Source organism: Myotis nattereri (assembly GCF_964212035.1).
Source record: "Myotis nattereri genome assembly, chromosome: 3".
NCBI lineage: Eukaryota > Metazoa > Chordata > Mammalia > Chiroptera > Vespertilionidae > Myotis > Myotis nattereri.
In genome coordinates this window covers 132,422,017-132,440,419 of record NC_138077.1, presented here as the reverse complement: position 1 = coordinate 132,440,419, position 18,403 = coordinate 132,422,017, and the positions used below count along the sequence as shown (strand labels likewise).

The following is an 18,403-nucleotide window of genomic DNA, read 5'->3' as shown; positions in this document are numbered from 1 at the left end:
TATGATTTTTGACACAAAAAGTGAAAAGGAAAAAGTTTTCCTAATTTCCCCAAGAACACAGGAAAAAATTCCCCAGGCTATATAATTTTTCATGGCAAGAATACAGGGCATGTGCAGCTGGGCTGGAAGGATTTCATAAGCACATACTATAATTACAGCTTGAGTTGCCAGTTTTAAACTAAATGGAAACTTCTTTTAAATGCCAAAATGTACAGACTTTAATGCTGGCTTAGAAAAATTTCTAATTCCTTCCACTAAATTCAAAATAAACATTTCCTAATATCTCTAAATTTAATCCATTTAAAAATTAGAACAGGAACTCATCTGCTAAAGGAAAAAGTAGATAGCCATACAGCCCGCTGTTGCCAAGGGTAATGGAGCAGTAAAAAGACCAAGGGTCTTCTGAGTTTCTGGCCCTTCATCACACCACCTGCACATTGACCTCTAATAAGCACTCTTTATCACCAGGGAACTTGCACATTATGCTGATGAATGACATCCTGGGTATTGTGTGGTTGGTACAGTGGAGAATGAGTTTAGGATCCTTAAAAAAGGGAAAGACTGAAGACAATGCCAGGAAAAGAAGTACTGAAGTTAAATAGAAATAAATCTGGAGTAAACCTTTGGTGAAAATAAAACAAGGCAGATAGAAAGTCATAACTAAATGCAAACGCAGAATAAAAAGACTTAAGACTTTGCCCACAAAGCCATAAGCTGACCAAGACATTACCCAATGGTAATGATGTCTACAAAATAAACATTATGATGGGATCCTGTGTAGCAATGCTCTCTGGCCTTTGGCGAGCATTTGATGAATTTTGTTGAATGCCTGAAAGCTCACAGATGAATTTCTTGGTGATTATGTGTGTGCTACAAAAACATCAAGTAAGTGACCGAGCCCCCAAATTTATCCTAAAGCCTAAAGACACTATCCCTTAGTTTTCCGGGTGCTGTTCTGCAGAGTCTGGCAGGGACTAGACTGAGAACCCTGTCTCCCAGGTAACACCAAACTGGCGGTGTTTTTTTGTTTTCTTTGAAAAGATTTACCCCATTCCCCAGATGTCTGAGATAATCAAAATTTAAATACATGTAGCAAGTTCCTGTAGATCTGTTAGTTGAATGGATGTGTGACTATCACACAAATGTGTCAAATCCACCAGTTCTTCAGAAGGCACTGCAGGACTCCACTGCTGCTGAAACTACCACCTCATTTTAAATGTGGAATGTGAAGCGTGGCTAGCAAAGCTACCTAGGAATTTTTTTTAAACATATTTTACTGATTTTTTTTTTTTTTTACAGAGAGGAAGGGAGAGGGATAGAGTTAGAAACATCGATGAGAGAGAAACATCGATCAGCCGCCTCCTGCACACACCCCACTAGGGATGTGCCCGAAATCAAGGTAAATGCCCTTGACCGGAATCGAACCCAGGACCCTTCAGTCCGCAGGCCGAGGCTCTATCCACTGAGCCAAACCGGTCAGGGCTACCTAGGAATTTTATTCAGTGTCCAGCGAAGACAATATCACAAGTTTTCATGCAATTCAAGACTTGCCGAAACTGGTTTGGCTCAGTGGATAGAGCATCGGCCTGCGGACTGAAAGGTCCCAGGTTCGATTCTGGTCAAGGGCATGTACCTGGGCTGTAGGCACATCCCCAGTGGGGGATGTGCAGGAGGTGTCTGATCGATGTTTCTCTCTCATCGATGTTTCTGACTTTCTATCTCTCTCCCTTCCTCTCTATAAAAAATCAATAAAATATATTAAAAAAAAAAAAAAAGACTTGATGTTTTACAGTACTGGTTTCCTAAAAGACACGTGGCTCCTGAATTTGGCTACTTATTTTTCTTTAATGATTCTTTATTATTTAATTGGCATCTGTAATCTACTGGCATAATTAAAGGACAAATTTCAACTATCTAAAAATAACTGGGTGATAAAAGATATTCTGTCCATAGTTTTTCTTAATTATTTTAGACTCTCACTTCTCAGGTGGCTAGACCATGTTCCTTGTGAAATTAAGTGCAGTTGTGGAGGCATAACAAAGGCATCCAAAAAAGCTGCTAATCACTACCTTTTGGGATGCAGGATGGAAAGTAAACTGTGATAACTGCTGAGGCACCTTAGCATGTCCCTGAATTTTGACTGTAGACATGCACCAAATGGAATCTTAGTGTGATTTCCAGGAGTGTACTGTGAGGAGGGCTGAAGGTCAGGTTTGTGTAATCGAACACAAAATATGAAAAATGACATCATGATTCCAGGTTGCCACAAAAGCATTTGAGAAAACTGTTCACCATAACAGCAAGTTATGTGTCAAAAGATTCTACATTGCCCAATGCAATTTTATCACTTATTTTCGCTTACTGGGCTAAGAAAATGGAGAATATGTTGTCAGAGAGGAACTTCAGTATGGAAGAGAATTCCATGTGGCAGCTGAAGTCTCAGAGGAGACGCAGCCATGCGCCTGTCTGTGGGTGGTGAGTGTGCCTGGCGAGCAGGGAGGCGGAAACTCCCATGGGCAAGGAGCACGCAGGGAGGAGAACCAGCGTACAAGGTCACCTGAAAATGACCAGTCTCCGAACTCCAGAGCTTTGTCCTCCTAGCAGACACATATTTCAAAACTTAAAATTATAGGAGAAACTAAGATGGCGGCATAGATAAACACCGGGAAATAGTCGCCTCCCACAACAATTGAGAAATATCCCAAAGGACGGAGCAAACACCGCCCAGAACAACCAGAAGGCTGGCTGAGTGTAATTTCTACAACTAGAAGGAAAGAAAAGCACGCTGAGAGCCAGAGGAGCTGCGGAGGCTGAGTGCAGAGGTACTCGCGCGCGCGGAAAGGGGGTGGCACCTGAGGACGCGGCTGTCTTTTTGAATCACAAGCTCCCGACTGCTCTGAACTTCGGTTCTGGGAAGTCTCTGGGGACCCAGGACTCATACGGGGAGAGGCTGCTCTGTCAGGCGGCAGCGGGCGAACTTGAGGGCGGATTTCCCTCAGAGGTGCTTGCAGCCATTACCGGGACACTGAGACGCGCGACTCCGGGCGCGGAGAATCAGCCATAGCTTCTTTCCCCGCCCTTTTGACTCCCTGAGACCCCGCCCCACTCAGGCTGCGGCAGAGGCTTTTGCATATGAATGTACCTAACTACAGCCCAGCCAAGCAGACCCGGAACTTCCAAGAGAAGGCCCAAGGCCCCGCAGCGGCTTGCATTGCTTCACAGCTGAGCCTCTTCATGGCGGCTCAGGCTGTGTGGCCTCAGGCAGGGGCTGAATTAGCACCTCCTTAGATCCAGGAGCCACTGTACCCAGTGGTCAGAGGGGGACCATTCTCCCACTTCAGACACAGCTGCTTCCCACAGCCAATTGGCCTGGAGGTCAATTCCTCCCAGTGATCCTACAACAACCAAGGCACCAAGACTGCACCAAGAGTGTCCACCCCAGGTAACTGGGGAGGCTGAGCCACTGGGCCCTACAGGACACCTGGCGCGCAGGGACACTCTATCAACACAGGGAAGCAGCCAAAATGCGGAGACAAAGAAACAGGTCACAATTGGCAGAAATGGAGGAGGACAGACGACTGGATATAGAGTTCAAGGCCTCGTTTATAAGGTTTGTCAAGAATTTTATGGAAACCGCCGATAAATTTAATGAATCCCTCAAGGAGTATAGTGAGACCATGGAGGACATGAAAAAGGACCAACTATACACTGACTGAAATAAAGAATAATTTACAGAGATCCAACAGCAGACAAGAGGATCCCAAGAATCAAGTCAAAGATTTGAAATACAAAGAAACAAAAAATACCCAACCGAAAAAGAAAAAAGAAAAGAGATTCAAAAAATATGAAGATAGTGTAAGGAACCTCTGGGACAACTTCAAGCGTACCAACATCAGAATTATAGGGGTACCAGAAGGAGAGAGAGGGCAAGATATTGAAAACCTATTTGAAGAAATAATGACAGAAAACTTCCCCCACCTGGTGAAAGAAATGGACTTACAAGTCCAGGAAGCGCAGAGAACCCCAAACAAAAGGAATCCAAAGAGGACCACACCAAGACACATCATAATTAAAATGCCAAGAGCAAAAGATAAAGAGAGAATCTTAAAAGCAGCAAGAGAAAGACAGTCAGTTACCTACAAGGGAGTACCCATCCGACTGTCAGCTGATTTCTCAACAGAAACCATGCAGGCCAGAAGAGAGTGGCAAGAAATATTCAAAGAGATGAATAGCAAGAACCTGCAACCAAGATTACTTTATCCAGCAAAGCTATCATTCAGAATGGAAGGTCAGATAAAGAGCTTCACGGATAAGAAAAAGCTAAAGGAGTTCATTACCACCAAACCAGCATTAAATGAAATGCTGAAAGGTATTCTTTAAGAAGAGGAAGAAGAAAAAGGAACTCTTACCATTTGCCACAGCATCGATGGAACTGGAGAGCAGATAAATACCACAAGATCTCACTTATTTGTGGAATATAATGAACAACATAAACTGATGAACAAGGACTGATCCAGAGACGGAGAGGCTTTGATTGGACTGTTGGGCCTTGGAGGGAAGGTAGGGGAGGGTGGGGGCAAGGGGGAAGGATCAACCAAAGGACTTATATGCAAGCATATAGGCCTAACCAATGGACACGGACAACGGGGGGGTGAGGGGATGAGCGGGGGGGGCGGGGGGGGGGAGGTAAGAGGGTACACATATGTAATATCTTAATCAATAAAAAAATATTAAAAAAAAATTATAAACTTAAAACTATAAACTTAAAAATATTTTCTTCCTTCTAATTTTTTAAAAGCCAGCTACTTCATCCACTACTATAGCTACTTATAAAAAAATGTGTATTTTTTCTTGGAAAATGAAATTGATAATAAAATTGAACACTTCATAACATGCTGCTAATCCTTTAATGTCTTTATGGAGTTGATAAGGGCAATGTTTTAAGACATATGGAAATACTGAAGTAGAAACAAATCAAGTCCTTATCTTTCATGATAGTCTATGAAAACTCTATACCACAGTGATGCCAGGCCAGAGTAGAAATTAATTCCAGGGGGAATAATGCTCCCTAATTTAATAAATGAAGAGTGAGGATCCTGAATTAGTCATCATACATTTATACTCATATATACAAACTAATGTCATGAGGGAAAAGACACACCAGACTTTCCACCCAAATTTGTAAACTCCATTTAGGGGAGAGTGAGGAATGGACTTTGTTTATAAAAACACCCTTCCAGACAAAGATTTTTTTCTCTACAGTATTATTTATTTTTGTTGGTGGTGAATATAACTTAATGAAATCATGCTTCTTTTAGTCATTATTGTCTAAATTCCCACCACAAAATAAAACAGAAGTGGGAGGGAAAAATGCGAAAGTCATAGCAATGAAAATTCCAGGGTCACAGATTATCATTTATTTCTTTGTTTCAAAACCATTTGAGAAAATAATCTGGGTTAAAAATCAGAAACATATGGGCCTAAAAGGAAATGGCTTTAAATAATATACACAAAAAAACTTAGGCTTTCTTAAAAAAAAAAAAAAAAAGGAACACTATCACTGAATGTTTACAAGAATACAAATACTAGAAAAATCATACCTAAGAGATAATGGTTTTCAAGTGTCCAAACATCAAGAAATTGACATAAACTGCCACAGCAGAGACTGGTTATATCTAGGGAGATGTGAGTATAGTTGAAACCTAGAATGACTGCATCCCATGCATAGGATGACCTATTCACCAACCACTGTCCCAGGGTGTGCCCTGTCCAACTTTCTCATCCTGTGCCATTTACACTTTTAATGTCCTCTTCTTGTCCAACCTCTGGACATTTGCTCAAACAAGTCCAGAATGCCTGCCTGCCTTTATCCTACACCCTCATTGATATCTTCTGAAATAAAACAATGTATGAATAAATAACTTCCTTCCCTTTCCTCTGGGACACACTTAGTCACCCTTCTGCAACCAACTAGGCTGTCACGGCTCCCTCTCTGATCCCAGGCTTGGGAGGTGAACCCTGCCAAGTCAGAGCAAGCTCCAACCTCACAGCCAGGGCGAGGAGCTCTTGGGGCATGGCCACACCTATTAAGCAATGCTGGGGTGCTAAATAGATAAAGGAAGGAATCTGAAAGGGAATAAACTTTTCTTCTCTGGAACTACAGGGAAAAAAAAAGAAACAAATTTTATCAATCTGGAGAGATCATTACTGAGGATGCAAAAACGGAATAGTCAGATAACTTAAATTATCTTTTAGTCTTCTAAGCCAATGACCACAAAAATAAGAAATTACCAAACCTGCCTGCACAACTTTAACAATACCTATATTGACTTTGGCCCTATCATGTAAACACTATTTGTAAGTGAAGGCATTAAATATTGTATTATAGCTACCATTTGATTTTAGTAAAGGAAGTTAATGGATAACTAATATATCAAATTCTAAAAATAATCTTGAATTATTTCCTGACAGACTGTAGGTCATTTGTTCCCAGTCATCCATTTAATCAATAATTATTTACTGTTATCACTACTTGCTAGGCACAATCCTAAGGTGCTGGAGACAGAGCAGTCAACACAATGACATCCTTGTCTTCCCCTCTGGTAGCACTCAGTGCTCTAAGAAAAAAAAAAAGCAGGACAGGGAGCATAAGTAATGCTGGCTGTAAGAGACTGAGGTCTTTTTTGTTTTGTTTTTTAATAGGTTCAGGAAGGCCTCACTGGTAGGAAACATCTACCAGTGGGTAAGATAATGGGTAAGTCTTGCAATATCTAGTAGAGGACATTCCAAAGACAGGCAACAAGTACAAAAGGGAGACAGGGGCCTGCTGGGTGTGTGCAGTAAAGAACAAGATCGGTGTGGTTGCAGTTGGGTGAGCAAGGGAGGCAGGAGTGAGAGAAGAGTTCCAGAGATGGTAGTGAGGAAGGGTGAGTGGGAGAGAGCTCAGAGGGTACAGTAGATCATTGCTCTGATGGAGACTGGGAACTGCTGGAGGGTTTTAAGCAAAGTAATGAGGTACTTTTTTACAAATCACTTTGGTTGCTGTATTGAAACAATCTGTAAAGGGGCAAAGGTTGAACCACAGGGGTTACTATGAGCAATTTAGTAGAGGTGATAGTTTTGACCAGGGTTGAGTGGCAAAGGTAATTAAAAGTGGTTGAATTCTGAATACGTTTTGAAGAGCAGAAAGGTAACCTGGTGGATTAGAAGCAAAATGAGGGCATCAAGATTTTTGGTCTAGCAACTGGAAGGATGGGAGAGGTCTGTAGGAAAAGCATGCTTCTTAGAAGTAAGGGGAAATCAGAAGTGGTCATGTCAAACTTGAAATGCCTATTAGACTTTCAAGTGGAGATGGTGTGTAAGCAGATGGATATGTAAATTTGGAGTAAATATGGGAATCATCAGCATACAGGTGGTATTTAAAATCAGAAGACTGGGTGAGATTACTTAGAGCAGTGGTTCTCAACCTTCCTAATGCTGTGACCCTTTAATACAATTCCTCATGTTGTGGTGACCCCCAACCATAAAATTATTTTCATTGCTACTTCATAACTGTAATGTTGCTACTGTTATGAATCGTCATGTAAATATCTGATATGCAGGATATATATCAAATTGAACATAATTAAAGCATAGTGATTAATCACAAAAACAATATGTAATTATATATGTGTTTTCCGATGGTCTTAGGTGACCCCTGTGAAAGGGTCGTTCGACTCCCAAAAAGGTCGCGACCCACACGTTGAGAACCGCTGACTTAGAGAGTATAGATAGAAAGGAGACTGGAGACCACAGCCAGGGGGCAGTACATTTAGAGGCTGGGGAGATGAGAAGTCAGCCTTGGAGACTGAGAAGGAATAGCTAGTGTTAGACTAGAAAATAGTACAACTTTCAGGCTTTCCCCTCTACCCACAAGAACATTTGAAGAACTGCTAAGCAAAATCCCATCTCTGAATATCATAATTTACTGGAATGAAACTTTTTAAAGAGTAAGACCCAACCTTAGGATAATAATCAAGAAAACACAAAGATAGCAAACTATCAATAATCAAATTGGTTAAAATTGAAAATTCTTACAATATATAGTTTAGGATGTGCAGAAATGAAAAGTTTCCTCTGGAGAACAGTTTACAATTATAAAGCAAAATTAATTTTTAGGTGTCTACATACAAGCTGAAACTGTTTATGCAAATTCACAAACAAAACCATATATTTATGTACACACACACATACACACACATACATATATATATATATATATGCACATATGTGTACATATACATACATGTATATGTACATTAAAGGAATTGAAAGAAAACCCTTAAATGCAGTTAGTGTTTGCCTCTGAGGGGGAGAGTGCCTGGAATTGACGGGTAAGGAAAACTACATATAATGTATAATGCCTTACTTAGCTTGTTTTTACAAACATACATTATTTATGAAAAAGATTTGAAAAAAATGTGAGAAAATATTTACAGGGTGGGGCAAAGTAGGTTTATAGTTGTTCATATAGAAAATAACACAATAATTAGTAAATAATAATACAAGAATAAACTGTTTCATGTACTCACAACTGTAAACCTACTTTTGCCCACCCTGTACAATCATCCACTCATCCACTCTGGTGTGAGAACATGAGTGCATGTAATAAAATTCTTTGTAATCTTTCTGTATTTAAAATAACTCAAAATATTTTTTAAAGCACAAAAGAGAATAAAAGGAAAACAAGAATATTTGTTTAAAACAACAAATGTGTATTACATCTATACCTACATACTAGCCTATAATAAAGCAAAAGTAGAGGAATATATTTTGTTGGCATATTAATAAACTATTACTAGGTCTCTATTATTTCATAGCATTTGGCAAAATCGACCCATATGCTATAATCTACTATTCAATAAAACCCGTGAAATAACTTTGAATACACTGGCAATAAATAGAGTAATTAAAAAAAATAAACTGAGAGAGAAACATGTAAAACCACCTAGTTTTATCAGAAGCTCTAATGTGAAGAGGGAATTGGGCTGTAAATTTGCATTATAATCAAAGACTTGCATCAAGTGTTTCTGGAATGAGAGAAATACAAACATGAATGGACAGACATACAAGTCCATCAGATAGCCCATCTAAACAGTAAATGATACTTAATAGAAACCATACTTAATGCTCCTATGCAAATTTGGGATATAAGTATGTCTCAGAGGACTCTACAGACATGAGTTCATCTATATATATATATAAAGGCCTAAGCGACTGTTACAACCAAATGACCGGTCGATCAGTTGCTATGACAAGCAATGATGACCAGGGGGCAGACACTCAACTCAGGAGCTGCCCCCTGGTGGTCACTGTGCTTCCACAGGGGGAGCACCGCTCAGCCGGAAGCCAAGCTCATGGCTGGCGAGCAAGCTGCAGAGGTGGGAGCCGAGCAGCGGTGGCGGCAGGTGCAGCGGGGCCAGGGTGAGTGGGAGCAGCGCAGCTCCCAGTCCCGGCTTGCGCTCCTCCCCAGCCACCTGCTGCTTAGTGCACTGCTACATCCCTTGTACTCCATAAGCCTGCAGTTACAATCTCTGGAGAACAGTTGAAGCATGGACACTTGGAGTAACCAGGACGAGCCTGATATTGCCACTGAGCTCCTAGAACTCTGCCATCGGGCATTGAGATCAAATCTCATCTCTTACCGATTGCCCCAGAGCTACAGAGGAATGCAGCAATATAATAGTGGCCACAAGGTGGCTACTGACAATCTGGGTAAAAGTCAAGGAGAGACGGATCTGAAGGTTGGGGGCATAGGCAACAGAGCACCCCAACCCCCAAGATCCCCAACTTTGTATTGTTCACCTCAGAGTGTCTCTTATCCAGCTCTGAGTTATGGAAAGCATCCAGCATGGCCCAAGGCGTCACCTCCTGGCTGGCAAGGTGTGACCCTGGCTGCAGAAGGGACATTTGGAAATATTTTTTCAGGAAGCTGTGGGGACTCCCCAAGCGACTTCCCAGTGGCTCACCAACACATAGAAACTCCCCGGGTACGCAGGCGCAGGCTCCCGATTTCCTTTCGATGTGCATGAATCTGGGCACCAGGCCACTAGTGTGTGTGTGTGTGTCTGTCTGTCTCTCTCTCTCTCTCTCTCTCTCTCTCTCTCTCTCTCTCTATATATATATATATATATATATATATATATATATATATATATGCCTAAGCGACTGTCCAACCATCCGACCGTTTCACCAGTAGCTATGATGCGCACTGACCACCAGGGGGCAGACCCTCAACACACAGGCATGGAAACATGGAACAGATTGATCAATCTCAGAGGGAAGGGCGGGAAGAGATTAACCAAAGATCTTATATGCATACTAGAGGCTCTGTGCACGGATGAGTGCACCGGTGGGGTCCCTCAGACTGGCCTGCGGGGATTGGGTTAAAACCAGCAGTCCAACATCCCCCTAGGGGTCCTGGATTGCAAGAGGGTGCAAATCTGTGCACTGGGCCTCTAGTTTTTTATAAGACCCCTCTTCTTGAAGAAGTAAAACATGTAAGAGTATATATTATAATAATACCTTTCACATTTACATATGTTCAGGTATCAGTATTTCATATTGCAACCTCTATGCCTTTTCTCTTCTGTGGGCAATCAAGACACTTGCTGAAAACGTTACTCATTTTTCCTAGCTTTTTACTTCTGAAATGCTCAGCATAATAGAGACACTGACATAGAATTAAACAAAGACACTGACACATAATTAAATTCCCAGCAATTAAAAAATTAGCTTTTATATGTGGAATCAAAAATACCAAAAAGCCCCCAAATAAAAAATAAAAAAACCCATAGAAAAAGAGATCAGGTTTGTGGTTACTAGAGGCAAGAGGTGAGGGGAGAAGGAATTAGAGAAAAGGTGGTCAAAAGGTACAAAGTTCTAATTATAATAGAAGTACTAGAAGTACAACATGATAACTATAGTTAATAGTTCTCTATGGTATATATGAAAGTTGTTAAGAGAGTTATTTGCTTTCTCTTTTTGTTATATTGTAAGAGATGATGAATTATAAATAAACTTACTGTGGTGACCATTTCACAATATGTACTTAAGTTATACAACTGTGCTGCACATTCTAACCTTATACAGGGATTTATGTCAGTTATATTTCAATAAAGCTGGGGAAAAATCAGCTTTTAATAAATATGTTCCTCGGACAAAAAAGTTACACATGTTAATTGGGTATTTTTAAATCCTAACTGCCATCCTCAATATGTAACAAAGCATCAAATTGTACATAAATCCTAAAAAGCTCCATATTGTCCTAAATTTGTTATGATTATCCTTTTTTGCTTTTAAGAATACATCAGTTTATTCTCCAAAAAAGGGTTAAAGGCAGTCCTTTCCCGTGCTTCCATAGCACATCATTTCAACTGTGCCACTGAAGATGTGAGTCCCCTTTCTAGCATATTTAGAAGTAAATTCAGACTGATTCATTCAGTGTGTTACTGACTGTCAAGTGGAATCAGATGCATTTGGTTTGTTACCTGTATTTTCAATGATGCCCTTACCATTTTTTTCTTTGGAAAATTTATCTATGTCAAACTAATGTTCATTAAATAAAACAAACAAGCAGGTAAATGTTTAGGACATTTTTCAAAAAAGCAGTAGGACAACTTTTTTCTTTTGTTAATTTGCTTGGGTTTAAAAATGTCGTAGGAAAGGCTAATTCTATTCTCTGATTGGTCAGAACAGATAATCAGGTTTACTTTGCTTCAAAGTTGATTAAAGATAAATACTTTCAGTTGTTGAATTAACACTGTTAAGAAAACAATTGGTTAAGTTTTCCAAAACAGAAAACACTTTGGGGAGCAAGCAAATGTTCTATTCCACAAATATTTGTGGAGCAGCTACTAGGAGCCAGGCACTCTGCTAATGGCTGTGGGTGAAGCAAAGATTATTTGGTCATCGATTCTGCTCATTTATGCTCAACAGTTTCAGGGGGGAGGTAAGGTAAGCATGTCAATCATTACAAAATAAGGCAGAAAAGGATTCAGTACTTTCAGGAGAAAAACTAAAATATTTTAGGAGTTCAGAGAAGGGAAAAATTGCTTCCCCCAAAAGTAGTGTGGGAAGGGAAAATCAGAGAAGGCTTCATGACAGCAGTGGTATGAGCAGATCTTGAAGGAAAGGAAGACTTCGACCAATGCAGACTGGAGCCAGGTTTGTGTGGGGAGTGAGGGGCAGGGTGCAGGGAGGACTGTATAGTAAAGAGCTGAATCAATGTCAGGTAAGCAGGAAATCCAAGCATTAGGGTAGGTAAAAGACAGACAGGAGAAAGAAGGGTAGAGGCTATAAAGTCAAGTGGTTCATACTTTATCTGGTAGGCAAATAAAAACTAATAAAGACTTGAGGCAGAGGAGTAGTATGATCAGACACATGCTTCAGGAAGATTAATTGGACATCAGTGGGGAAGATGGAGAAGAAGGAAGACAAATTAGAGATGAGCAAACTAAGGATTCTATCGCATAATATAATGAAAATAGAAACTAAGCAGTATCAATGGGAATGGGAAGAATATGGATGCAAAAAAATAGTACATTATAAATAGCATTTATGAAAAATATGGAATAAAGCCTTACCTGATTCTTCTGTATCTTGTTCATCTATTAAACCTACTGAGACGCCTAAATCCACACATTTCTTGCTATGTGTCTTGGACTTCATGTGTTTTGTCAGATTTCCTTAAGGGAAAAGAATGTTTACTAAGCTTACATAGTATTATTTTGCTATTGCATTTGTCAACACTGGCAAATTCCATTCGTATTTCAAGTGAAAGTACAGGTTGTGGTCATACAATTCCAATGACTAAAGTTTGGAAAAAGAAAACATTGGTGTCTATATGTTGTAGGATCCTTGTTATTTATTAGTAATAGTTTTTTTTTTTCAAATCTGACTTTTCTACTTTGAATAATGTCTTCTTTGGGTTAATTTTCCAATTGCTTCTGCCTGGGACCTAAATGGTTTCATACCCCTAATTCTGGCCGGGTTTTGTTGTGTTTTGGCATAGGTACAGGGTTTTGCTTTTCAGCAGGTAGCTTTCCCCCCACATGGGTCCACAGTCAATGCACAGGGAAGCCAGGCTTATTTCAGAGGCCTTGAACGCCACTTCAGCACCAGCATTAAAACTCCAATGCTATAGGCATATATTTGGCTTTGATGGCTTTTGTTTGTCTGTTTGTTTTAAAGCATCTGTTCAACATGCTATCTTGGAATTTCTTTTTTATTTTTGGTACCTAGGAATGAGCCTTTTTTAATTTTGAGCTCGACTATTAGAAACTATATTTGGTTGTTATTACATTAAAAACAGTAATTCTGAGTGTTTGGAACCTAAGAAAAGAACTGCCTGCATTAAGTTCACTTCACCGTATTGACTACATGTCTCACATTAATATCTCTAAAGGTGTGTTTCCTCGGGCAGCAGGTGTATGGACCTCTGTAAGTATTACCAGGGTAGGTGGGCACCACTGGGCATCTTGCCCGAGGCGTTCATTAGTGCAGGGGAAGAGCTCAGATTCCTCTGGAGATACCAAGCAGAAGACCACACACACACACACAAAACTGTCATAATGGGAAAACCATCTCCTTTGAGAAAATAAAACCTACATACTGAGTTTGGTAAGCAGGGCAAATTAGCATTTGAGAATAAGTTTTTAGAAAACCTAAAAATGTCTCAATCATCCGTCTAGGGGTTGGGCTTGCAATAGTTGAAGGACCTGCAAAATTGCTATATTTATAGAGCCTTGATTCCACTAAGAATGCACTAAGTCAGTGATGGCGAACCTTTTGAGCTCGGCGTGTCAGCATTTTGAAAAACCCTAACTTGAAACTCTGGTGCCGTGTCACATATAGAAATTTTTTGATATTTGCAACCATAGTAAAACAAAGACTTATATTTTTGATATTTATGTGCCATTTAACAAAAAAAAAAATCAACCAAAAAAATGAGTTGGTGTGTCACCTCTGACACGCGTGTCATAGGTTCGCCATCACTGCACTAAGCCCATGGAACTGGTCACACTTGTTCAAGCCAATTGTTGCATTAGATAATATGCACCACATCCCATAGCTTAGTGCATCAAGGTTCAAGTAAGAGGGTGCCCAGGCTAGATAATGTCTAGGATTCATCAAACTCTGCCTAGCTCTATGATTCCAGAGATAACATGGCTTAAATAGGCTGGCCACATCTGACATTTACTTTAAATACATTTAAAAATGAAAGATAAAGAAAATATGACAAAATATCAATAATTATTTTTAAACAATGGGCATATCAATGTTTATCATACAAATCTCTACTTTTTTGTATGCTTTAGAATTTTCATATTAAAAAGTTATAAAAAAATGGTTTGGCCAGGTTAATTGGCTGAAATTTCCACTTACAGTCAAAATACTTTCTAGTACAATAAAAATATTACCCAGATAAAATGTCCAGTAATAATTTCCTTTCAAATGCTTTTATTCTTTAAATAGATAACCAAAGAAGGTTATTTCCTTTCTAAAAAGTTAATGTATAATTGTAACTAGGCATATTTGGGAATATAAGTTTTAATAAGCAAATTTTCTCATAGCTTGAGCTATTACTATTAATCAATTTCTTAAATAATTTAAAATAAACAAAACAATTTGCATTTAAATATGCATATTAAAATGCAAATATCACCTAGCAATGCTATAAACTTTGTGCATTAATTTAATAGATAAAATTATCAACAGATTTAATAAACATTATCTAAATCCTCTGGAAAGCATGAGAGATTAAGTTTCTGGGTTCTTATAGCTACAAATTGAGTCTAGCTTTCTATCATATACATGGAACTAGCTCCTACAGAGATGCAAGCTCACTGAATAGTTCCTGTTGACTGACCTTTAAAGCAGAATAGTGAAAGCAAATAGATTATTTTGAGAATGTACTCATAAATAAACTAAGAGCACAAATGATGGAGGACAGATTTCTAAGTGTTACCACCAGAAGCATCAATTTCTAACACTGCAGATCATTCCCTTGGTAGTATTTTGTTCATTGCATATACATGTATAGCTCATGTCATTTCATCACTATTACTTTTGCTTAATAACCAGACACGTTCAAAAAGTAGAGCTGAACTGGCTAAGAAATAAAAGTAAATGAGAGTAGGGCAAAATCTACACCTAATAAAAAATAAGTGTATTATTATTTAGCTCCCTGTAAAGGTACTATGGAATCTCTTTTACATGTATTTGTAAAATCTAGACTGCTACCAGAGAAACTGTTTGTCATGGCAAGAATAAGGAAATATTGAATTTCTAATATTTTTATTACCAGTCACAATAGCTAGGGTAGCTTTCTTCAAATAAATATTTAGCACATAATCCATATGAATTATCTGACAAAACAAAAAATTTAATGTGAATTCAGATATGCAGCATATTAGAGAAATGCAAGACATGAACACTGCTAACACACAATGATCACTTTTCAGGGGTCATTACGCTCTGTCTACCATTAAACATTTATCTAAAACTAGAGGCCCGGTGCACAAAAATTTGTGCATTCGGGGGGGGGGGGGTCCCTCAGCCCGGCCTATGCCTTCTCGCAGTCTGGGACCCCTCGGGAGATAACGACCTGCTGGCTTAGGCCTGTTCCCAGGTGGCAGAGGGCAGGCCCAATCGCTAGGTGCAGCCCCTGGTCGGGCTTAGAGCAGGGTTGATTGGGGAGTTGGGCGCCGCCCCCTGTCATGCACAGAGCAGGGTGGATTGGGAGGTTGTGATGCCACCCTCAGTCACGCTCAGGGTAGGGCCGATTGGGGGGTTGGGGCACCACCCCCTGTCACACTCAAGGCAGGGTCGATGGGGAGGTTGCGGTGCCACCCCGTCACTCACAGAGCAGGGCCCATCAGGGGGGTTGGGGCTCCGTACCCTGTCACACACAGAGCAGGGCCCGTGGAGGGGGGGTTTGGGGTGCCGCACCCTGTCACACAGAGCAGGGCCGATCAGGGGGTTGGGTGCCCACCCTGTCACACACAGAGCCGCAGGGCAATCAGGGGTTTGGGGAGCTCCCCCCTATCAGGCACAGAGCAGGGCTGATCAGGGGGTTGGGGTGCCTTCCCGTCACGAACAGAGCAGGGGGGATAGGGAGGCTGTGGCCCCGCCCCCTGTCACACACACAGCCACAGGGCGATCAGGGGGTTTGGGCGCTGCCCCCTGTCACACTGATCCCGGTGCTGGGAGGCATATTACCCTTTTACTACATAGGATAGAGGCCTGGTGCATGGGTGGGGGCCAGCTGATTTGCCCTGAAGGGTGTCCTGGATCAGGGTGGGGGTCCCCACTGGGGTGCCTGGCCAGTCTGGGTGAGGGGATGAGGGCTTTTTTCAGGCTGGCAGGTGACTGAAGCTCCCACCTGCTCCTTTTTTCCCTTTTTTTTTATTCTGGGCCAGCTTTAGCTCTGGCTCCAGCTCTGAGGCCTCTGCTGCTGAAAGCAGGTATCTGGTTTGTTTGGGTTCTATAATCAAAACACTGTATCAACTCCAGCTCTGAGATCCTGGGCCAGCTGAAAGCAGGTTTCTGGGGTTTTGTTTAGCTTCTATATTTGTAACAATATTTCAAACTGCAAGCTCAGAGGCCGGCAAGGCAGGCAGGGAACGTTGGAGTCCTCCGTCACTGAAGCAAGCAAGCCTCATGTTAGCTTCAAGCTGCCTGGCTGCCATCTTGGCTGGCAGTTAATTTGCATATCGCCCTGATTAGCCAATGGGAAGGGTAGCGGATGTACGGCTAATTACCATGCTTCTCTTTTATTAGATAGGATTGCACATGATGTTGGTTTTGAGTTATTTCACTAAGATTAATACTTGGTGATTCATAATATTCTTCTTTGCCAAGAAATCTATATAGTCTCATTTGCTTTTCCACAACTAAGGTTTCCTTCCTTTCTTGGTCTTATTTTATGAACATTTTTTAATATACTAATTCCTTCCCCTCCTATTGAGAAAAACCCATTTCATATTATACTTTGCTTCTCTTTATTGGTAACATCATTCTGTACTTGGTAATTTTTTAATTAGTTATATTGTTCCATTACTAGTGTTCCAATATCATAATAGAAATTAATGGATGTTTCTTAATCACAGAATTAAAACAAGTGGAAAAAAGCAATATATTGGGTTAAAGCTCAAAGCATTTTATCCTATTAAAACCTTCACAGAGGACCAGAAAAATCATCCTAAAACCCACCCTCCACTTCCAGAAGGATGTACATCACAACCAAAGGATTACAGAATTACTGTTTTCCCCAACTCCTCGTGATTTCTTGAAACATTTTAGAAATATTTAAGGCTATCTGAAGAATGTTTATTTTATTTTATCATTCTTATTTTAGATACTATTGGCATTTAAGAACTACTTTGAAGCTACTTAGATGTTACATATTATAACTCTCTTTAAATGCCAATAGATACTAGTCAAGCAATGTAATAAATTTTGCTAAAGAGGTAATCAATCTTTAAGACAAAAGCTGCAAAGACAACCAATAAAAAAGCAAAGCAAATGCTAACTCCAAAAAGATAAAAATGGACTCTGTAAAATTGTCAATTAAATAAATTTTACAGATACAATCCTTTCAGACAGATAATTTTATAATTGCATTGTTTTAGAAAGATTCTTACTTTTTAAAGGGTGTTACATGAAATTACAATTTTAAGGAACAAATTTTCACATAATGATTTATGAACAAGGGGCCTAATGGAGAAAGTAAACATTTTAGTGTAGTATATTCATTATATACACCAGAAAATTTGTAGAAGGTAAAATTACCTTATCTATAATAAAGACTTAGAATTTAAGTAAATTACAAGGTGGGGCAAAAGTAGACTTACAGTTGTTCTTATGGAAAATAATACAATAAGTAATAAATAATACACGAATAAACTCTGTTTTGTGTACTCACAAACTATAAACCTACTTTTGTCCCAACCTGTATAAAGAATAGGGAAAGCGTACTAAATTAATTTTAATGACTAGTTATGAGTTTTATAAACATTGAAGAGTACAAAAGTTAGAAAATTTTTGAAGCTGAAATTCAACAGAATTTGGGTTAAAAAAAATCATGTAAAAGAAATGGCTACATGCCTAAAATCAGATAATAAAACATGAATGTAATCATAAGTTTAATGCAGTTATTATTTGAAATGTTTCCAATCTCTTAACACCTAAGTAATCAAGAAAATTGTAATCATGAAAATTTATTTTTCTTCTTCAGTCCCAAATTAAGAATTTTTGAAAATGCCTTAGTCATCATACTATTCAACTGTAATTTGGGGAGTAAAATAAAAAAAGGCAGTTGCTCCTTTGAAAATGTTATTTTTATTATGTATATATATTCTAA

General features: G+C 39.6%; 1 protein-coding gene across 1 annotated transcript in view; it reads right to left on the bottom strand.

The window, feature by feature from the left end:
- The window catches only part of HIVEP1 (HIVEP zinc finger 1), a 173,275-nt gene that overhangs the window by 16,704 nt on the left and 138,168 nt on the right, over window positions 1-18,403 (bottom strand). Inside the window, exon 6 of the mRNA XM_081087288.1 lies at window positions 12,624-12,725. Coding sequence (XP_080943414.1) covers window positions 12,624-12,725 — 102 coding nt within the window. The remainder of the gene's footprint in view (window positions 1-12,623; window positions 12,726-18,403) is intronic.